At 39.8% G+C, this 24,176-nt stretch overlaps 1 protein-coding gene and 1 long non-coding RNA gene across 5 annotated transcripts in view; both read left to right on the top strand.

Annotated features, from left to right (window-relative positions):
- tafa5a (TAFA chemokine like family member 5a) overlaps nucleotides 1-12,938 on the top strand; it is a 201,642-nt gene extending 188,704 nt beyond the window's left edge. For 3 of the 4 annotated variants that reach the window (XR_007814997.1, XR_001963616.2, XR_001963617.2), the window contains 2 exons: nucleotides 7,139-7,350; nucleotides 11,324-12,938. Coding sequence is in view for 1 of the 4 variants with exons in the window: in XM_018700554.2 (XP_018556070.1) it covers nucleotides 11,324-11,332 (9 nt within the window). In the remaining 3 variants the exon portion in view is untranslated. The remainder of the gene's footprint in view (nucleotides 1-7,138; nucleotides 7,351-11,323) is intronic. The other variant, XM_018700554.2, reaches the window with a different exon arrangement.
- Nucleotides 12,939-20,362: 7,424 nt separating this feature from the next.
- LOC108899860 (uncharacterized) lies at nucleotides 20,363-23,954 on the top strand. The gene is made up of 4 exons (XR_001963618.2): nucleotides 20,363-20,647; nucleotides 21,216-21,826; nucleotides 22,426-22,871; nucleotides 23,473-23,954. It is a non-coding gene; the product is annotated as an uncharacterized LOC108899860 (long non-coding RNA).
- Nucleotides 23,955-24,176: the final 222 nt, after the last annotated feature.

Here is a 24,176-nt window from a genome sequence, read left to right as displayed (position 1 = left end):
TCTACAGGCATATATACAGCATGAAAGCCAGATTTAAAGCACTATTTTCAGCCTCTGACTACTTGGTTCAAAACATTACGTTTAAAAAATGTCTGATATTTGACAGTGTTAGTACTTGGACATGCTTGTAAAGTGAAACTGAAACTTGAATTTAATTGTTCTTTTTCGATGGTACATTGTACATTTATAATTTTAGTCCAGTATATTGTTCAAACTACTTAAAGTGAGATCATTTTGAAAGATGAAAGAAACACAGTCCACCTTTCACAAACAACTAGTTAAAGCTTAAATTCCATACAACAGCCTTACTTGGTCTGGTATGAGCAGTAGCCTGTGGCAGCTAATGGTAGCAAACTTGTGATAGATATTGCTGTTTTAGCACAAAAATAAAACCAGCAGTAAACACATCCAGCCTCACCATGTGACATGTATATCATTTTCTACTTGTGTTCCCATTCCACACTCTTATTACACACAACAGACTCTAGACAGAGTAACATTAGCATTCATTTGGAGTCTTGTTTCTGGCCATCTGAATGAATCTAGTCAGATATTCTTTTTGTGTTTTGGTCTCCACCAAATCCTTGGGGAAGATGGGGCTCTTTAGCTGCTTAATGCTCCATCATGTTCACCTGCTAGATGCAAATTTTGTCTGTCTGCTGCTTGGTGCTGGACATGTAGCATACAATAGTTTAGCTGTTGTCTCACTGCAACACTACAGAGCTGAGGGGAGCTGCAGAGTTGGTTGTGTGGGTTTGTCATTATAAGTGACACCTTTCACATCACATGTACTCATTTGACCCAGTGTTAATATAAAAATACAAAATTAGTGCAGCTTTCAACGCCTCAATCAGGAGAGTGTTGAGTATTACACGACAATTTAATGCACCATAACTGCCACCCATGACCACAGTGGCTGCTGTTTAGCGAAGATTGCGTGTCTTGCTTTAATAAAGTACATAATGACCATTTAAGTTCATGACTGTGCCTTTAGGCAACATCTCCAACTGTTGCTGTATTACTGTTCTTTGGCCCAGCTTGCACAGAATCAGCCACAAGCACATTTATAACAGTAGAAAACCCAGTTAAGCATTCACAAACCCCTGAAAATGCTTCTCTCCCACCCTCAGCGTCTTCAGCTCATCTCTACAAACTGTACGTGGTTTGTTTACTTCCTCGTCGCCAGCAATTAGCTTGAATTAGGGACGCTCTTAATGTTAATGATGGCAGCAGATGGGGAGCCGCCGCTTGTATTCGCTGAGATGCCGCCCATTCATTCACCCGCTCGTCCTCCATACCCTATCTCCAGATCTCCAAGCCTCCTCCTCTCCACTTCAACTCCAAAACACACACACATACACCTTCCTACCTCCTTACACTCCTCGCGCCTCCTTTCAAGAGACGTAAACACTGTTGCTCTCGTGCCTGTATGCTGAGTCTTTACTGTAGTAATTAAAGAGGTCTCAGTTGGGAAACATATTACATCACACACACACACACACACAACACAGCTGCCCTATCTGTGAATGTCAATGGGTGAACACTGAGGACTGGTGGGGCATCATTAATGCATCTGTCATGATTTAGTCATCAGCTGACTAACTTGTTTATGCCGTCCTGTTGAAAGACAAACACGCATACATAGTAGATAGAGACTGAATGCTTAACTCAGATGATATGGTATGTTATCAGTCAGGCTCCCGCCCCTGCGCTCTTACTATGTTGTGAGTCGTGTGTGTTTCTCAGCTCCCTGACACCACCCTTGAATATACCTGGTTTTGGAGACTGAGGTGACAGCTGTTACATGTTCCACCTACAATGTAATTTGTTATCTGGGCAGGCAGATACCCCACACACAGACACACACACTCATAGGTAACATATAGCTGGATTCATTTATTATATTTGACAGATATAGGAGCTAGTGTGCGTCTGCTGGAGGGGGTTGAGTATGCAAATGTAGTGGTCACGGTGTGTTCAAGGGCTAATAGATCCAGTGCAGGTGCATTCTTAACTGCATGTTAACATGCTCTCACTGACGTCTGTTGGTGTGTGTTTCCAACTGTTTGCATATTCATAATTATGAATATATCTCCCTGCTTGGCCTACATGTGCACTTCATAACCTTCTTAGGATGTCAGTCAGTGTACCTCTCATCAGCTTACACTGACAGTATGCAGGATGTGACAGGTATTTCTTGCTTGCTTCATTGGGTAGCCTACTTTAAGCTTGGTGACAGCTAGTCAAATGGCTGGACAGCTATGTGCACTCATCTGTGCAAGTCTGTGTGTGTGTGTTTAAGCAGCTTTCACTGTCAAGGATTCTAATAACAAGCAGACTAGCAGACTCGGGTCATTGTTCAAACTTCTCCTGAATATATTAATTTATGTGATGGACGGACTGGCCTAATGTGACCTCTCCCTTTAACCTCAAGTTGAGGAGAGTTGGGAAGATTTAGGACACGACCTCACAACCGTGCATGTAAACTAAAATTGCCTAAAATGCATTAAAGGTTAAGGCCCATTCCCCAAAACAGAAATTACATAAACCTCTTGTTATCTGCAGACCCAAGGGAGAATCACAGGCAAAAACAAAACAAACAATTTACTCTTCTGCCTCCCTCTGGTTAACTTTGAACAAATGGCCCTTTCCCTAAGGCTTTTCAAGGTTAAACCCAAACTGCAGCCACCCCAATGTTGCCTAGGGATGACTGTTGGCTGTGCACAGTCCAGTGAGCATGTCCGACCTGTCTGTCAGGTGTTTGTGCGAAAACATCAATGCAGACAAACAGACATGTCCCTCAGGGCATTTGACTAAGCCTAGTCAATCTGACTCAGCCCCATAGCCCCATAAAAGGCTATTTTGGACAAATGTCAAGAGGCAGTTTGCGTGTATTGGTCAAATGTTTGAGAGTTTGTGTTTTCTCTGTCAAACAGAGGGAGATTGTTGTTCAGGATGACACCACTGACCTCTTCTCTACCTTTAGTCGTCAACAACGCTCAGTATGGGTTGCACGGCAGTTTAGATGTGCGCTACACATCCTCCTTCAACCCACTGACTGTCGCTCAGCTCGGCGGTCGCAATTTGATGTGCTTCTGTTCCAAAATAACTTCCTCACATACTTGTTTTCTCTCTGCCTGACTTTTTCTTCCTCTGTTCACTTTCACTCGCTATCTTTTGTTCACATTACATCCCGATTTTCTCCCTTCGTCTTTGTCCCCCTCTCCATGCATTTATCTTAGTCTGACCCTGTTTTGAAGAGTACATGTTGTTCCTGTCAATAAAAACACAATATGGATTTTTCAAAGGCTGGTTCCAGAAGAAACATATGAAGATTGATATGTATATAGCTTACTGTTGACAGTGACGTTTTGAGTGAGGTTACTTTTATTAGCAGCAGACAACAACTGCAGCTGAAAAGGACACATATCAAATACTTCTGAAGCTCCAGCAAACAAGTTTCTCCTCTAAACGACTGACCTAATAGAACGTGGAACTGCTCAGATGAACTATATCAAGCTTTAAGACTGTAAATGAGTTCCATGGCTTCACCTTACTGTAGTAATGAAACAATAAAATGCACGTGGATGCTCAACTGCATGTCCATCAGTCACTACTTTAATTTCTGTGTCATTTTTACCTGAGTACATAAAACCAGGTGTCTGCCAAACTATGTCACTTATGTAAGCCCATATGGATATAAAAAATGATAAACAATCACTTGTAGAAATACTGGCCAGAAAGATCTGCCTAAACATAACTGATGTGACCAAATGTTCAAGTGTTCTGGCAGTCAGCCTGCCTTTGAATAGCACTCATTCAGTCATTGCTTAGCAAACAGTCAAGCTCTGGACTTCTTCTTTTTTTAAAGCAGGAATGGATTAAACTGTGTGTTTATCTGCTTTAACATCAGCAGCAAATGTTAGCATGTATGGCTAACTAGCTTACTAGTAGATTGTATTAAATATCCAATGGTCTCTGAAAAATTCATATGAAAAATATATATTCATGCAGCTGGTATGGGGTTAATTTCTAACTCCCAAAATACCTTCCTCTCATGATGCTAAATGATTTGAATATACATTTTATCACACAGTTACCACAGTCAAATGCTGTCTTTGCTGCCTTTCCAAAGTGCTGTCTTTTAGCAAAGCGATATGTAGTCTCAGCAGTCATCTCCTATACCTCCTTCTCTCAGTGAAAGGCTTACTGCTGTCTCTCTAGAGAGGAGGATGCTCTGCGCTGTGCCCTCCACCATTTTAGACTGGCAGATGAAACAGCGCAAGGAGCTATCTCTCCCTGCATGTGCCGACGCGGGGAGCTCGGCGAGAGAAAGAGGCAGAGTGAGTGCGCCATTAGAGGAGAAAAGTGAAATCACCTCAGGTTATCTGACGGCTTTTGTGACAGCCCGATAAGACGAACAATTCAAAACAGAGGCAGAAAAGCAGTGTGAGCGAAGAAAAGAGCAGTGTGAGTGAAAGACAGAGAAAGAGATTTGAGTCAGATGTAGAGCATCACAAAACATCATTTAAGTCATTTTTGGTTGGTGCCCATCAGGCGAGGGCTCTTGTTGTTGAGGCTTTCATTATTACACAGCAAGTCTCTAAAAAACAGCTACTGTCATCCTGAAATCCAGCTAAATGCATCTACTTGTCTAGTAGAGTACTGTAGTTTTCACATGTAATAATACAACACACCATCATTTTCAGACATTGCAGGAAACAGTGGCGGTACACTTGTGAAACAACTGAAATGACAAAAAATTCTAACTAGGCCTTAATCATACGTTCCATTAGGTCGGTCCTGATTGGGGTATTTAGGCTGTGAACGGAGTGCCATGAGCAGAAGTGGCACCTACTGAGAGAAAGACTGTGATTACTGTAATCAAGACTTTTTCACCGAGGAGAGCAGAGGAGAAGAGAGGAGAGGAGATTAGTGGAAAGAGAGAGAAAAGATGAGTTAGGAAAGGGATTTGGTCGGAAAGAAGAGAGTTGAAGTTGAGGGTAGAGGATGAGCAGTCCATACTGGAAAAAAAGACTAAGGAAACAGCATGAGTATAACTGATAATATGAGCTCCTGTGTATGCACATGCATATTTTATAGGCTTTGTAGGTGCTCTGCATGTGTGAGAGGGTATGATTCTACATTCTGTATGTGCTTTCATATGTATACATGGAGATAAAGGCTGTTTTCATCCTCACACACACATCCTTTGTCTACAAAGGGTGAAGTTTACACAAGACAATCCCCAGGCCAGTCTGTGTCTCCCTGTAAGCTTGTGGAGTATTTACGCATTTATACATCTGCCAGTGACAGCATGTGTTCGGCCGAGTATGAAAAAGCTCCTTCGATTGGGGTTTGTAAGCAAGTGCTGGGGGCCTCCCCCACCATCCCTCCGACCCACCACCCCACCTCCCCCTCCATCATTTCCTCTCCGTTTCTTCCTTTCCATCTCTCTGCGGATCCGGCTCAGCCTGGGCCTGATGGGATCCCCCCGCAAAACCCCCATCCACCCATCCACCACCACCATCACCAAGCACCCCCCCTCCTGTGGTTCTGGGTCCGTACCGGCCTTGGTAATTGATCCCTCTGGGCCCTCTAGGCACATCCAACAGTGGGTTGAACAGAATCACCACTAAGAAGACAGCTGCTTGGCCACCCTAGACAGGCCGAGAGAAAGGGAGAAAGAGAAAGAGACCCTGTTGCTGCTAACCATTAGCTCTGTCTGCCAGTTTCCTTCAAGAGGGAGCCAAGTCAGCACATCGGTTCGGCTTGGAAAATACCAAGTCTTCCATTTTGGGAAGCTGGGAAAGATACTGGGACAAGGGAGAGCACAAGAATGAGTGAGCCTGTGCTTTTAGCCTGTAAGAGCTTGTGGGATTGATTTGCTAAATGAGCAGTGTTGCCTAAACCCAAAGCCTCTGCTAGCCAATAAAACCACCCCTACCTATATTTCAGCCCAAGTGTCAACACTGCCCAGTTCCAGAGTTTCCATGCGGCCAACAAAGGTAATTGATTTCATAAAGCTGGGAGTGATTACCGGCTGGCCAGTGCACACTTTGTAAGTAGCAACCAGCTAGAAGAGCTGCAGGTTTATTCCAGCAAGCAACTTCTGGACACACTGAAGGACAAATCATGTGCTCACTCACACTCAAGTGTTAATACAGTAAACTGAATGTATCTCCAAACGTCATCTATTCAGGAGCTAAGAAAATCATCAGTTTTCAGCTTTGTGCCACAACATTTCTCATACAATCCAATTGGTTTTTCAATGGTCTATTTAGCTTAGTGAATAAAATAAAATATTTGATAAATCAGTATATCTCAGTATATCACGTCAGCTTGTTAGTGTTGCAGTACTGTTCTCCTTTGTGGCAGCCCACACTGCAAGCATTTTTTCTTCATATGCAAGTGAAAATCAGTGTTCAAATGTGAAAAATGATTTGGGTGCGCAGGTGTGAGTGCCTCTCAGTCTGGTCAGAATACACAAGAGTGGTAGCAGCATTCAGGTAGCAGCTTTTTATTTTTAGCTAGCACTGACTGTAGGTCATGTTAGTTGGCACCAATAACTACGACCAATCACATCTCACAAGAGCATTTATGAGAGAAGAAACTCCCCAGTTAAACTTTAAGTCATATAATTTCAGTAATTTAAACTAAACAACAATGCTAACATACTGATGTTTTAAAGGTATTTTATTTACAGCATCTTTATATACACATGCCATTGTAGACAATTAGTAGCAATAAAAAAGAGACCGTAAAACAATATATTATGGATGAATTAACATTAAAAACACAAGTCATCTTTGAATTTTGCTTCCATGTTTGGTACTGTTATGTAGAATCAGACACTTTTTTTACACCTACACGTCTATATTTAACACAAGAACGCATTTAACACAGAACAGTTCGGCCTCCTGGTTTATACAAAGCCAAACAGACTCATTTTCAAGACATCTCATGCAGATAAATCAGTAATGGTGGTGGTGATGGTGGTGGTGTGACTGTGTCTAAATCTGGAAGAGCAAAAATTCTGCATCCTCATTTTGAGCTTGATAACCATAAAGCCTCCCTTCCCCTCCCCCTCCCTCTCCCTCTCCTCCTCCCCTCATTTCCACTGCCTCTCTCCCCTCAGGCTCTATGACGCGACAAGAGTCCCCCTCGACACTCTTGCACTATGGAGAGCATTGATGACCCCTTGACAGACAGCCAAACACCATCTACCACCAACACCACCACCAACAACAACAGCAGCAACAACAACATCACAACAACTCCACCCAAACCCTGGTCCCACAAAGGCAGGAAGCAACACAAGAGCACCAGGGGCCTCTTGGAGGCAGCAAGGTACAGCAGGCAGCCCCTGAATTTGGATCTCTTTTGACTGAAGTTCTTATAGTGTAGCTAGTTTTTTTGCATAGAGATCAGCTCAGTCTTTCGTCTGTTATTGATAGCTAAATGGTCTATCTTAGAAAAAAGGTGTTGGATAAATAACGTTTTATTTGCAGAATCTGATTGGAATCATCACAACCAATGACAACAACAGTATGATTTTATCAGACAGCAGAAACATCACAGCAGAATGTGCAAACAACAGGAAGCATGGATACAAATACAAATACACACATAAATCCAGACACAATTTAAACACAACCGTCTGCTTGTTTGATATCCTTATTTGGCTTACTCATTTTTCCATGAGCTCACCAGTTCCCTAGTGTGTGTTTAACCACAGAAAATCCATGTGTGCAGCAACACCAGTAAAACCCATCGGGTTTATTTGCAGCTTGTTTTTGCTCTGCAACATTGGCATGCCTTGTATATTGTCTTTAAAGTACTGTGTCAGATGGAGTCTGTGCACTCGAATAAAACAAGGCGCCAGACAGACTCTGATATTAATGCATGTGATTGGGAAATAGAGAGTGGCCATGTAGTAAATTTAGCCTACAGCGCAATAAAACGGGATGAGGCCAAAGTCATAAAAATGCCCAGTCTCATAGAGTTTCTGAAAAGCAGGCCCTTCTTGTCGGTCAATATTGTTAGCATTTATGGCCCATGTTATGATTCGCTTTCGAGAAAAAAAAAATCAGATCCTGCTGCTTTTCAGTCCAGAGAGCAAGTCCTCAAAAGATGGACTGCATGCAGTGACCTCAGATCCTCTCCCACTGCATCATATAGAGGATTATTGTGTATTTACCCACAGAGAAAGCTATTTAAGATTAGATTTAAACATTTGATCCCCTCATGTGCAGTATAAAGGAAGACAATACCATATCACCTGCTGGCATCTGATGCAGCACTGTAGCTTATGTTATATGAGCAGATATAAGCTATACATTACAGACTATTAAGGGCAACATTTCAAGGAAGTTGTTTGTATCTAAAACAAATAAAATGACATGATGTTATTCTTTCCTGAACCCGCCTTGGTTAAATCCGGTCTAATGTTCCCTCTTGAGCATTAAAGTTCTGATCATATTGTAGGAATGCAGATAGGGAACTATGTTTGCTTTGATGTTCTGAAGAAATGTAGTATGAAAGGGTTGATAATGACATAACACTCCAGAGAGCTTTGAACTCTCTCTTAATGCGGAATGGGGCCTAGTGTCTGGAGGCCCGAGCATACATGTTCATGTATTTTGATCTCAGCATCAGCTTCAGGCATTATCCAACTTCACAGCATGTAATGAGTGACTTCCCTTTTCTTATTAACCTGTGGATCATTCCTAACCCACAAGTTCACTTTATGAATATTCATCTGCCAGGCTATTGTGTCGCGTGTGTGCTCTAATCCAAAAGGAAGCTTGTTTGACTTGAAATTAAACAGTGACAGAACAGGCAATATTAGAAAGAAGTTTAGTAACTTAAAGCAAAAAAGCAGAGGCATTTTAGGATGATAGATTACCAGAAACGCTTAAGTCTGTTAGCTGATGTTTTGGCATCACCTCGCCGTCTTCTTCCAAACCAGCTATGTATAAGAAACAGTGGAATCATACATCAATTAATCGGCTGCATACTCCCGAGAATTCTGCATTAGTCACATCTATCAGTGTCTTGATAGAGAGTTTGGTGAAGCACAGTAGATCAATTTTCTTTCATCCGTAACCATTCACACGTTCACCACGGGTTACCACGCTGTGACATTTTGAAGGGAGTCAGCAAGAGTTCATGCAGAGAGGAAATGTCAAGCCGGGGCCATATGTTTGGGTGCAGTTGCTTTCAATCCTCTAACACCCAGCTGGAGAGTGACTCCGAATGTATTGTAAATATAGTTTTCTTTAGATGCAGCAGATGTGGCTGCATGCACCTTCACTTGAATGCACATGCAAATTGCATATGGAAACTGCAGATGCACGTGTGTTCTCACTTATACATGAAAGCGTTTCAGCTTTGCCCGGAGACAGGAAGCTCTGTGTAACATCCCTGAAATCAAATGTTTTCCCTTGTCCTCGATTCAGTGCTGCTGGGCACGTATCGATATGTATTGAGCGGATGGCCTGCTTGCTCCATAACAAGAGAAGCCTGCACAAATTAGACATTAACACAGATGGATTCTGTCCATGACTTTCCCTTCTGTTACTGTGACACCTCCAGCTCTTATCACTCTCACTCGAGAGCCTAATTCTCTTCCTGGTCTTGTTTGAACAGCCAGACCCACTGTACTCAGAGTTTGTCCATGTGTTCAATAGCCAGACCACTGCTGCATCACATTCCCCTCAACGCTGCATTCCTCCAGCATAAGAATGTAAAATATCCTATCGCCGTTATAAGATATAAAATAGAGTAATATGGTCGTTTCCTGATAAACCCGAGGTAATAATCACCTAGGGCCTGTGAATTTTATTCATGGGGCAAATTCATCTCATATTCATCTGACATTCGTTCCTCTTTTTAATAGAAGGCTTGCGTTTCCCTGAGATGAGATTTGTGTGTGAGATTTATGGGAAACCATTTGCGACAGTGTGGGTGTGAGAAAAAGGGAGAGGAACATAGAGAGAGTGTACAAAAATTACCATGGTAGACACAGGCTGTGTGGTAGCTTACATTAAACAAGACTGTCTCTATGCCTGGCATCTATTTAAATCCATTTACATTCCATTTCTCTTGAGATTTCTACAACAGTGTTTCTATGCAGTGGTTCTGTCCTCCCCCTCCATTTTATCAGTGGCTGCTTGACCAGTCAGTGCCACTGTAATCTCAGTGTGCCCACTAGGAGGCATTGAGAGAGGAAAACTGTGCTCACTGTGGGATTAAACACCTGTTTGGGCAGCGGTCACAGTCAAGCAGTTTGCACACTCATGCCCTCTGCTTTAAGCCATTATACCTCTGGGTCACTTCATGCCCTGGCTCCAGCAAAACCATGACATTATCTCTATGAAACCCTGAGCTCATAGAGATGTCTATTATTCCCACAGCATCAGACATTGTCATCTGTGAAACATGCTAGTACTCCATCCAACACCTGCCCCTTTCATGGCAATTTGCACCCTGTGAAATCATCAAGAGTTCATTACTATGAATTAAGCTTCAGTGACAATGCGGCAATCTTGGAAAGCATCAGCGCCTCTATCAAGTTGGCTGTGTGACTGGCGGGGGCCAGATGGTGAAGAGGCTTCCAGATTTGTCTTTCTGTGGTAGATTAATTGTTTCTCGGTCTCTGCACTGTGAGACTCGCTTTGTTATTGGGTTAGACCCACTGAAGAATTCTAAATATTTGACTCGCAAAACACTTGATTTGACAGAGAGTAAGCTGTTGAAATGTAATTTTTTTTTTCTTACAATGCTACCAGATGGCTGCAATTAATGCCTCAGTTTCCTAAAGAATATGCAGTTCTTTTAGCAATACACAATGGATGCAATGATTCCATAAATGTATTCTAAAAAAAATTACAGTTTAACATTTTGGAAAAAAACGTTTCTTCACTTTCTGGCAGGCAATTACATGATAAGTTTTATAACACTTAGCATAGCTGTTTGTTAAATATGAAGCTACAGCTAGCAGCTGGTTAGCTTTTCTTAAAATAAAGACTAGAAACAGTTAGAGGCTGCACTTTAGAGTCAGCAGGCACATTTATACTGTAAAGACAAACTTTGATTCCCAAGACTTAAATAAATGTTACATTCCTGAATTTCTAACACTAGACAGTTTGCTGCTGAATGTAAGACTACAGAACACAATCATATTTTCATCTCCAAATAAAAGCAAAAATTTAAATGCTGTTTTGCATAAATAGCTTCTCTCAGGAGCTGAGGAGTCAGTGACTATGACTATGTGCGAAAACAATCATCTCATATTTGCTCTGTTCTTGTTGATTCACAGGTCTCATAACACAGCCAGAGGCGGGAAAACCAGGGAGTGACTGTTTGAGGGAGTAAGCTCTCCCCTGGACACTGAACAAACTACTCACTGTAAAACACTTCCTATTTCCTGTGACCAGCTCCTCCGGGTTTGTGACTGCTCCCTCCTGCTATCTGTCGTTGGGTCAACATATTGCATCCACCTCCTCTCCACTCTATCTGCCTGCTCTGTGAAATTAGCAGCGCCTGCTCGTGCCACGGAGGATCGGACACCTTAAAATCCCACAAATGGTTTTTGCCTCACTGGAAGTCCTCTGTTTGGAGCTACTAACTGCTTTAAATAAAGAGGATTTTCCACTTCTGTCTCCTAGCCTCTAGAGCAGGAGTTCCAGAGCATAGATGGGATCATTACAGACCAGACCCTGTTGCTTCTCGGACCACCTCACGAGGCCGTAAAACAAACTCGAACTGAGCGCTCTCTGCTGTGAATAGGCCTTCTGCTGGAGTAAACCTCCCATATTTTTATAGACCAAAGAGCAAAACAACAAATACGATCATTATTACAGAGCGGACCATCTGGCAGACACACAGAGACTTTGTGAACTTGCTGCTTGTGTCGCCACCAGCCAATGACTTGCCCCCCCACCCCAACCCCCACACCCCACCCCCACAGAGACACGGTGCACAAGAGGACAAACCCCGAGCTCCAGCAACACATGTACTGTGCACAATCAAAAGGAGTACTTTTAGAACCTTCCAGACATTTTTTTCTCAGACTGAGCCCACCACTGTATTTTGGAACTGGAGATATAGGTACTACATACGTATAACTGTGTATCAAAAAAAAAAAAAAAAAAAGGAAAAAAAAAAAAAAGAAAAGAAAAAAATCTGATTTGCATTTTTCAGTAGCTACGGTTGGGACAGCTTGCAGAAGAATTGTTGGGTTGGTCACGGATAAGGAGCGCAAATCATATCAGAGAAATGATGAATATTTACAGAGAGTATAAATGCTGTTGAGTCTGAAAAGAAGGAGGAAAGAAATGTCATTAAATGTATTTTGAAAGGCCCTAAAAAGTTATATATTTAACAGTTTTATATGTTGTACCTTTGTAGAGAAGCTTATTGGACTTAAAATGTGGTCACAATGGCAGTTTAGTAGGATGTGAACAAATGCTGTTGTTCTCATGACTGCTGGCTTGTAGTCCCAGGTTTTCTGTTCACACCTCAGTAGCCGCTTTCTTTTCATGATCATCAACAAGTCACTGTCTATCAGAACCATTCATGGAAAAAAAAGGAAAGTGACACAATTTATTGAGGACTGATCTGCAGCCAACTGAACATTGTAAATCTATGGTAGTCAGTGGAAGCCATTGAAATCTGCTAATTTGCTATGATATTGTATTGTACACGGTGTGGAATACTGACTCATTTCCTCTCTATGGGTTTTGATCTCTTAATTTATTTTTGTGCTTGTGTTTGTTCGCACAAATCGGGCCTCTCTCCAACAGCGAGGAATACAATGAGGAGAGAGAGAGAAAAGAGAAAGAAGAGGAAGCGTTGCAGAAGTATTAGAGTCATTTACATACATTTTTTTATCATGAAATATTTTAAGAATAAATTAAATACATGAAAAGAAACGTCCCCTGCAAATTTAGACGGTCTTGGTGTTCAAGGTCATCAACGGGAAACTCAACTGATCTTCTTTTTACTTTTAAGGAATGTACTGAATGTGTTCTGCCACAAAAAAGGTGACTACGAATGAAAATTTTCTTTTCTTTCTCAGTCGATCAGCTGGGGTTATTACCAAAATTTCTGGCTTGAAATCTTTAAAAGCTCAATGGGAAAATATATGAGAGGGAAGGAAACAGGGCACTTCAATCAGCCAGTACTGAGATCTGTTCAATCAAGGTTGTTCTAATGGAAATGTAACCCCCCACCCCCACCCTAATTTCTTAGTTCTTTTGGTCATCAACAGCAAAAATCATTATTTATCCTGCAGTTTTTTAATTAAGAACCCCTAACCCTACCAAATGGTTGAGATATCCATTTAAAGCAAAAAGGCACTTTCAGCCACAACTTGATTACATTAAAATGAAATGAAGTACTCCTTTTAGTCACCCACGTCTTTCATATGAACGTGAGCAACATCTAATAACGACATCATTTTTTAAGAAAATAAAAAAATAAATGGCTGTATAAAAATAACAAAAAAGGCCAAACTGTTTTTCAAACAGTTCATCCCCTTGTTCTGTCATTCTACAAATCATTGCTGTCATGTATTCAAACACACTGAAAAGTATTTCCTGTTTACTTCAGCCTGGACAGTTTCTTTGCTCTGAGGTTGAACCAGCCCCACTGAGGTTCATTGAATCAATATTACCAGTATCAGTGGAATCACTCTGTACAGTTACTGAAGACATCTAAAAAAATATTTGAAAAATCATACTGACACACCATTTTGGCCCAAATATAGGGCTTATTATAAAATGACCCCGGTTTACCAACATCTGTGTTGAGAAAAAGACTTAAAGGAAGGAGACAGCTGTAATTGCAAAAACTGCTTTGCAAGAGATCAAGAGAATATAATAAGGTAAGTAACATCATGTCACATAAACAGTCTCATTTTCCTTTACAGTTCTGCACAGACAGTGGCTTCTGAAGCAGTGCAAGACAAAGAAAACACTTCCAGCACAAAGGGAAAACTGAAGAAACCAGAAGAGATAAAGTTAGTTACAGTTATTTAATGTAAGTACAAATTCCACCAGTTGTAATCAGGGCTTAAATAATGAAAAGAACTTGTCTCTGATAGGGTTGAGAAGACTTCCATGCAGTAACATAGTGTCATAATAATGAAAGAAAATGTCAGTTGGAGGCATTAATCCATATGAGCATGCAATTATGCATTCCACAGAACTCCTTTGTTCAATGACAAACACTGTCGTGTTTTTCCAATACAGTTTTCAAGGGCTATTGAATTGACTTCACTGGATGACACTTGAAATAATAATGACTGTATTACTATAGGCTCCATAGTTTAGTAGGACTCATTATAGCTTTTCAATGTTTTACAGCAGTTACAGCAGTGCAATGTTATTCCAGTTTAAAGATGGATGATCAGGTAAATAAGCATGAGATGTTGTTGTTCTGTGAAAACTATGTGTCTCCAAAACATTAACTTTTCACCAGTTACAAAAAATCTGTCCTATTCTCTTTTATGAGTCAGTGGGGTTATAAATGATCTGTTTATCTTGATTATGTTAAATAATTAAACTCAATTTTTGGGTATAAACAAATTTGGAGATACATGGTTTTCACTGGACAGCATCACAAATAAATAATAATGATACAGATTCTGACTGCACATCCCAAAAATAAATGTTGGCAGATCCCCCAGGATAGACATAAAGACAAATTCTGCAAATCTGTAGTAAACTGATGCTCCTTAAAACAATGGATTAAATTATCATTTTCCAAAAAATGCAAAAACATTATAGTTTTATCAAGCTACACCATTATAACATAATGATATAAGCAAGTTACTTGGAAAGCAACTCAAAGAAAAATGTATTCCAGTCTACTAGGATGGACATTCAGTTTTCACAACAGTAAAATTATATGCAAATTAACTTTAAATTAAAGAATCATTTACTACATATATCTCCTATAAGAGCGTCAGTTTAAAACAATGTATTTTAGCAGGCAAACACTACCTTGTTTTATAAGTCTATTATAAGTCGATGTTGAATTAGATTTGCTGTGTGGTTCTAAGTAAGAATACACACTGCATGCTGAAAAAAAAATGGCTATAGGCACTTCCAGGTACATACAAGTATTTGTTCCAAGCATTTGTTATATCCGACATCAGACCAATGGGAATATGTATGAAATCCAGCTCAATCTCCTCTGACCTCAAGCAGGAAACAAAGTCTTTTGATTCCATGATAAACACTGAGAAGCAAAGGCTTTAACCCCAGCTTCTCCCACTAAATCCTGGTTTGGCTGAATCATCCTGTGCACCGCCCTCTGTGAATCTGTGTACAGAGGAAACAGAGGAATATCTGGAGCTGGAAATTAGACCTCAAAGTAAGTGAGTAACTGAGGGGCTTTTTTTCCCCTCTCCTCCAAAAGAGAAGATTGTCTGGTGGAAAGGGGGGTAATTACATCAGATCGGGGCAAAAGGGGCACACTTTAATAGATTACCCACAAAATGAATGTGTTAAAAGTTAATGTAATTAATCACAGTAGTTTAAAAGTCTAGAGGAGTAGCTAAGTAGCTTCTGAGTAGCTTCACAGGCTGCACTCGCCAGAGACACCGAACCACAGTATCCACGCAGTAAAGCTGGCAGTTGCTTAGGTGAGCAAGTCAGCTGGCCAATTTGGCGTTGTTGGCTTGCGTGTCTCGTCATTGGCTGCGCTGTGTGTCGTCATGGGTCATGACCTTCGGGGCGGAGCTCAGAGAGGCAGAGAGGCGGAGAAACGAAGTCGGGAAAATAGATTAAAACCAACGTCTGAACTGTTACCTCGGTTTGTCAGTACTGCGAGGACACTGAATTACCGAAGAAGCCTGGATGCTAAAACAAACTCTGAAGCAGCTTTTTTGTCGAACAGGAGTGGGACTGGACGCTGAATACACATTCGGCGTGAAGGTAAGGCTAAGGAGCAAACTAGCTAGCGGCTAGCGTTAGCGGCGAGCGTTAGCATTAGCTTTCTCTCTACGACATCTGTTGACCTTATTTCCATTTTCAGTCGTTTTTTATCGCGTCGGTAAAAGTGTGTTTGTGTTTCTGTAACTGAGGCGTCCCTGAAATGAGTTGTGGACCCCCGACGTGGACGGGTGAAAGCACAACCGGCTCTTGCTAGTATGTTTAAATCCCTGTTGTATTTGTTTACAATCACTGTATCGACATTTTTCACCTCTTTGTAACGTTGTGTTCCATCCTGGTCATTTTAACTCAGATTATAGCGGTCTATCATGTCGTTGCCATCGTTTTGTATCTGTTTGTGGTCATTTTGTATTAGATTGTCTCTGTACCTGGTTGCTTTACACCTGGATGTCAGCGTTAGCTTTACTGGCGACCGTTAGCATTAGCCTTATCTTGGATTTTGCATGGGTTAAATGGGTTAAGTGTTTCTGTGATAATAGCGTCCCTGTCGTTGTGATCATTTTGCATCTTAGATATTCTACACCTATTGATGTTCAGCTTCTTTGTCTCTTTGTGGTCGGTCTTACTGCGTCTCTGTAGTTCCGTGTGCATTCCTGGTCATTTTACATTTCTTTGAGGTCATTTTTTGTTCTTTTATTGTGGCAGTTAAGCATCTAGTTGTGATTGTTTTGCATCTAAGTTTTTTGAGGGTGTGACAATATACTCAGTTCATGAGATAAGATGATACACGATATTTGGTTCACAACACAGGCAAGATTTTTAACACTATATTTAATACAATTTCAATGATGGGATATATGACTGGAAAGAAATGCAAAACACACAAAATACAATACAGTGCATGTGCATTTTGAAATGTCTCTATGAGTTTCAAACTTTTAACTGAAGCTCAGTGTGATCTTCTAACTGAACTGCTTTCCTCAAATAGAATATAAAAAGAGAAAAAATAACAAAGCTAAATAAAACTGCATTTTACTGTCATTTTAGTCACATTTTTAGGTGTAAACAATAATCAAAGTACTACTCAATAATGTGCAAACAGAGACTGACCAAATTTTTATTCAAGCATGATACAGAGTTAAGAGGTGGTCACAGCTACACATTTCGGACCAGGGATATCTGCCAACGCACGTTCTCTGCCAGTGGTGGCTTTGCTGTCAGGGAGGCTAGCCCTAGTCGTGTAGATGTGCATTTGTTATTATTTGGATGTAAGAGTATGTTTTTTCTGCCACGTTGAGAAAGTTAAAACATAACGTATGTTCATACAATCATTAATAATACATTTAATTATACATTTTTACCTTTACTAGTACTAGTTTTAGTAGGAGTGTGGCAGTGCAGTATGTGTGAGTGTATGGGGTGGTGTGCCCCAGTAGAGCTTTATGCCTAGCAATGCCCCTGTCCCAGACTAAGATATGGTCTCTGAACTGAGTGCTCTCACCTAACTTCAAAACAAATCTGCACTCCACCCAAAGAACACCTGTTGTTAACATTAGATTTTAAAGCAAACACTTAAGAACGCTCTTAAACAGCACTTATTTACTTAAAATGTTTCACATAAGCTGCTATTAAGAGCTTTTTAAATTATGTTATTATTAAACAAACACAAAACAAAAACATTTTAAATATATGTTAATAAGAAGAAGGTTTAAATGTGAAATAATGATTGTGTATGTGACTGTCTGTGGTGGAAGAAATACTCTGACTTTTTACTGAAGAATAATGAACAATACAAGTTAAAATCCTGCATTAAAAAACTGACCGATAGTGTTAATTGTTGTTGTGCAGTTCACAGTAACATACGTGGTTGCTTCAGTGATTAGTTGATAGACACACAATTAATAATTTTACTTTTTCCCAAATATTTTTTGTCATTGGTTCTTCAGGAGGTGATGATAGTCAGTCAGATGATCAGGTTATTTTCTGAAACAGCCCTCTAATGTTTGTTTGTTTTGGTTCAGCTGTAATGCTGAATATTTCTCTATGTTTTCATGGTCAAACTGTTGATGAGGAATAGGTAGTAGTGTATTGATAATTTTCCTTTATGTTTCTCTTTGATTTCCTCCAGGTGTCACCACTTCGGCCATGACATCGTCCATGATCGCAGAGACATGGTCCATGATCAGGGAGACATTGTCCACAATCAGAGACATTGTCATGATCACAGAGGTGTCATCCAGGATCGCAGAGAGTCTTCGTGCAATGAAGAAGTTCTTTGAGACCAGGACAGAGGCCTCCAGGTAATTCACAAATAGCTTTACAACTCACATAAACAGCTTTACAGAGCACTGACATTAAACTGTTTATGTTCAGTATTCAGTATATCAAAAAAGTGTAATACTAAAAGTAATCTGCTATATAAAGATAATGTATCAGTAATCTGTATTGAGAGAAATAATACAAAAGTAATTAGCAATATTGGAAGTAAGATGTAATTGTCAAAGTAATCTGTAAATTTAGTAGTAATATGTAATAAGAAAAGTAATAAAAAGTAATAAAATGTCATTAAAATGTCATAGTGATGAGAAAATGTCACAAAATGTCATATTATACTAAGGCTTCAAAAAATAGTATCAGCTCATCATACTGAGACACAAAAAAGCCAGACTGGAGTTTAAAACCTACCTGAGGAAGCCAAAGTCCTTCTGGGAGAATGTCCTGTGCACAGATAAGATCAAAATAGAGGTTTTTGGACTACTAATCTGAAGAGCTGAGTCTCAATCAGAGGTCATGGGTCTTTCAGCAGGACAGTGACCCAAAGCATACTTCAAAAAGCACCCAGAAATGGTTGAAGACAAAGCAGTGAAGAGTTCTGAAGTGGTAAACAGTGAGTCCAGATCTAAATCTTGCTCAACACCTATGGAGAGATCTCAAAAACAGCAGTTGGGAAAAGGCACCCTTCAAATCTGAGAGACATGGAGCAGTTGACAAAAGAAGAGTGGTCCAAATTTCCACTGGAGAGGTGTAATAAATGCATTCGTGGTTACAGGAAGTGATTGATTGCAGCTATTTCTTTCTAAGTATGTGCTACTGATGTGGATTTGGGTTTAAAGTCCAAACCGCTGGGCTGTGATCAGAATTCTTCAGCCTGATTCAGGTGTCCAAAAATTATCAGGAGATGGCAGTGTCCAAGGCAGCAGAGTTTATTTGTCGGCAAAGAAACCCAAGAACAGTTCAAAGTGCACACAAGATACACCTGAAGAGCTCCAAAACTGTACTGGCTCTGTCCCTCTTTATATACAGTTTTGGCTGTGACTTTCCACACCTCTTAGGTCATTTTATTGCTTTATCAAATTTACACCATTAAAACATTTGTTAGTCTAACTGTCCATCCTTGGTCCCCTCGTTAAAATACACTATTAACTTATTTGTCATATGCCACTATCTCCTGAAATGCACCTGGGCTTGCCAACTTGCTTGCCAACTTTTGCTTGCTGGGTCATGTCATGGCATGCCCTGTCCTCATCTGACCTGTTCACTCTCTGTTTTACACCATTATGTTCTGGCCTGCTATGATTGTATTTTTTAAAAACGAAGTTATCATTGACTTTACACCATTATTTCTTAACTCTTCCTTGTATCATTTTTTAAAAAATATGTATCTCTTTCACACTTTAATATGGATTACACAAAGTATGCATTATATGCAGTGAACACTAACATCTACTCTCACACAGTGACATTTAACATATATCACATGTTTTCTTTGAATCACTTTGAATCATACAGTAAATAATGACAGTACCCTTGCATTACAATATTCCTTTAAATCATTAGCTTGTTGCAATATTCTCTCTTTTAGAGGCACTTTACTCTTTGCACATCACATAGCTGTTGACTCCTTACACTACACTACCAAATATTAAGTTGAGGTTGTCAATAATTGTCCGGTCCATTTTTGTAGTTCTGTGTGGAATTAGATTTGACTTTTTTTATCTGTGCTTTTATGTTGTCCCACTGCACAAATAAGAAATAAATGTGAACATCAGAGCATCTGGGGAAAAGTGGTGCATTACCTGAAACAAGTGCGGAAATACCAATATTTTGGCCATGATTGTACATGATTATATCAATCATGTGATCAATTCAGTTTTATTTATGTAGCGCCAAATCACAACAAAAGTTATCTCAAGGCACTTTTCATATAGAGCAGATCTAGACCATATTCTATATATTATAATATTTACAGAGAGAAACGCAACAAATCCCACCATAAGCAAGCACTAGGTGACAGTGGACTAGGAAAACCTTACTTTTAAGAGGCTGAAACTTTGAGCAGAACGAGGCTCAGGATGGGTTGAATTAGTTGATAGACACAATTAGTAATTGTTTTAGTTACTTCTTCCCAAATATTTGTTGTTGTTCCTTCTTCAGGAGTTGAGGAGTCAACTGTTCATTTTCTGAAACAGCCCTCTAATGTTTGGAAGATGTTCTGGTTGAGCTGTAATGTTGAATATTTATCTGTGTTTTTATAGTTTAACTATTGATGAGGAATAGATGATAGTGTATTGATCATTTTCCCTGTGTATGTTTCTCGTTGATTTCCTCCAGGTATGACCACTTCACCCACAATCGCTGAAACGAACGCAGAGACATCATCCACTATCAGAGAGACATCATCCACAATCACAGAGTCCTCATAAGATAAAGAAGTTCTTTGAGACCAGGACAGAGACCTCCAGGTAATTCACAAACAGCTTTACAGCAACTGTCCAACACAGAGCACTGACATTAAACTGTTGATGTTCAGTATTCAGTATATTAGAAAAGTGTAATAACAGAAGTAATCTGCAATATAAAGATAATAAGTAATCTGTATTAATAGAAGTAATGTAAAAGTAATTAGCAATATCAGAAGAAAGATGTAATTGGAATGTATGTAGTAGGTATGTAATATGTAATGGTAAAAGTAGTTTAATATCAGATGTGACATTAAAAGCCATATGTAATATAAAAGCAATGCAGAAGTAATAGTAATCCAAAATAGAGGTAAAAATGTCACTTTATAGTGGGACAATGAAAATGTCATAGTATAATATGTGGTCAAAAAACGCCACAGTACATTAAGGTGTCAATAAATGTCAAAAAAATGTCATAGTATAGTAAGGCATCAACATGTTTTGTTAAATGTTGTGGTTAAGCTGTGATGTTGAATATTTCTCTGTGTTTTCATGGTTAAACTGTTGATGAGGAATAGGTAGTAGTGTATTGATCATTTTCCTTCATAGGTTTCTCTTTGATCTCCTCCAGGTGTCACCACATCGTCCACAAGATCGTCCACAACTGACAAGATGTTGTCCGCGATCGGAGAGACATTGTTGAGGATGAGGGAGACATTGTCCACGATCAGAGACATTGTCCATGCGCTCATAGAGACATTGTTGATGATCGCAGAGACTTTGTCCATAATCTCAGAGACATTGTGCGTGATTGACGTCATCCATGATCAAAGAGACATGGTTCATGGTCAGAGAGACATTGTTGAGGATGAGGGAGACATCGTCCATGATCAGAGACATTGTCCATGATCGCAGAGACCTTGTCAAAGACAAGAGAGACGTTGTCCATGATCAGAGACATTGTCCCATGCTTCGTAGAGCTCTGCGCAAGAATCGGTAGAGACACTGTGGTTCCTCGATTCGACGGCATGACCGCGATCATGGAGACATTTGTCGATGATCACAGAGACACCGTTTATGATCTCAGAGACATCGTCCTCGATCACAAAGACATTGTCCATGATCACAGAGACTTTGTCCATAATCTCAGAGACATTGTCCGTGATCACAGAGACGTAGTCCACCATCACAGGGTCTTTGTACAATGAAGAAGTTCTTTGAGACCAGGACAGAGGCCTCCAGGTAATTCACAAGTAAAGTTAAGATAATCCTTTATTAGTCCCACAATGGGGAAATTTACATTGTCGCAGCAGCATAAATTATTGAAAAGATAGAAAAAGACATAAATACAAGTGAAGACGAGACAAAACCAAGATAATGCTATAAAAAATATACACATAAAACTCAGTATTCAGTTTATCAGAAAAGTGTAATAATAGAAGTAATCTGCAATAGAAAGATAATAACTAATCTGTATTAATAGAAGTAACGTAAAAGTAATTAGCAATATCAGAAGAAAGATGTAATAGGTATGTAGTAGGTATGTAATATGTAGTATAAGAGCAATGCAGAAGTAATAGTAATCCAAAATAGAGGTAAAAATGTCACATTATAGTGGGACATCAAAAATGTCATATGTGGTCAAAAATGTCAAAAAACGCCACAGTACAGTAAGGTGTCAAAAAATGTCATAGTAAGGCATCAACATGTTTTGTTAAATGTTGTGGTTCAGCTGTAATGTTGAATATTTCTTTGTGTTTTCATGGTTAAACTGTTGATGAGGAATAGGTAGTAGTGTATTGATCGTTTTCCTTTCTATGTTTCTCTTTGATCTCCTCCAGGTGTCACCACTTCGTCCACAACATCATCCACGATCGCAGAGATGGTCCATGATCGGAGAGACATTGTTGAGGATGAGGGAGACATCGTCCATGATCAGAGACATTGTCCATGATCGCAGAGACCTTGTCAAAGACGAGAGAGACGTTGTCCATGATCAGAGACATTGTCCCATGCTTCGTAGAGCTCTGCGCAAGAATCGGTAGAGACACTGTGGTTCCTCGATTCGACGGCATGACCGCGATCATGGAGGCATTTGTCGATGATCACAGAGACAGCGTCTATGATCTCAGAGACATCGTCAACGATCACAAAGACATTGTCCATGATCACAGAGACTTTGTCCATAATCTCAGAGACATTGTCCGCGATCACAGAGATGTAGTCCACGATCACAGAGTCTTTGTACAATGAAGAAGTTCTTTGAGACCAGGACAGAGACCTCCAGGTAATTCACAAACAGCTTTACATCAACTGTCCAACACAGAGCACTGACATTAAACTGTTGATGTTCAGTATTCAGTACATCAGAAAAGTGTAATAATAGAAGTAATCTGCAATATTAAGATAATGTATAAGTAATCTGTGTTATTAGAAGTAATGTAAAACTAATTGCCAATATCAGATGTAACACTTAATAGTTAAAGTAATCTGTTACTAGATGTAGTTTGCAACAGGAAACATCTGTAAATTCAGAAGTAATATGTAATGGTGAAAGTATTCTAATGTTAGAGGTAACAGTATAAGTAATATGTAAATGCAATGCAGAAGTAATAGTAATCCAAATTTAAGTAAAAATGTCACATTATATTGGGACATTGAAAATGTCATAGTATAATATGTGGTCAAAAATGTCAAAAAATGCCACAGTACAGTAAGACGTCAAAAAAACTCATAGAATAGTGAGCATGAAAATGTTTTGTTAAATGTTGTAGTTCAGCTGTAATGTTGAATATTTCTTTGTGTTTTCATGGTTAAACTGTTGATGAGGAATAGGTAGTAGTGTATTGATCGTTTTCCTTTCTATGTTTCTCTTTGATCTTCTCCAGGTGTCACCACTTCGTCCACAACATCATCCACGATCGCAGAGATGGTCCATGATCGGAGAGACATTGTTGAGGATGAGGGAGACATCGTCCATGATCAGAGACGTTGTCCATGATCGCAGAGACCTTGTCAAAGACGAGAGAGACGTTGTCCGTGATCAGAGACATTGTCCCATGCTTCGTAGAGCTCTGCGCAAGAATCGGTAGAGACACTGTGGTTCCTCGATTCGACGGCATGACCGCGATCATGGAGGCATTTGTCGATGATCACAGAGACAGTGTCTATGATCTCAGAGACATCGTCCACGATCACAAAGACATTGTCCATGATCACAGAGACTTTGTCCATAATCTCAGAGACATTGTCCGCGATCACAGAGACGTAGTCCACCATCACAGGGTCTTTGTACAATGAAGAAGTTCTTTGAGACCAGGACAGAGGCTTCCAGGTAGTTCACAAACAGCTTTACATCAATTGTCCAACACAGAGCACTGACATTAAACTGTTTATGTTCAGTATTAGGTATATCAGAAAAGTGTAATAATAGAAGTAATCTGCAATAGAAAGATAATAAGTAATCTGTATTAATAGAAGTAAAAGTAATTAACATTATCAAAAGAAAGATGTAATAGGTATGTAGCAGGTATGTAATACGTAACGGTAAAAGTATGTAATATGTAATGGTAAAACTAGGTAACGTTAAGAG

Source organism: Lates calcarifer, linkage group LG18, assembly GCF_001640805.2.
Source record: "Lates calcarifer isolate ASB-BC8 linkage group LG18, TLL_Latcal_v3, whole genome shotgun sequence".
Lineage (NCBI taxonomy): Eukaryota > Metazoa > Chordata > Actinopteri > Centropomidae > Lates > Lates calcarifer.
The sequence above is the reverse complement of the archived record's forward strand: the minus strand, read 5'-3'. Positions and strand labels throughout refer to the sequence as shown.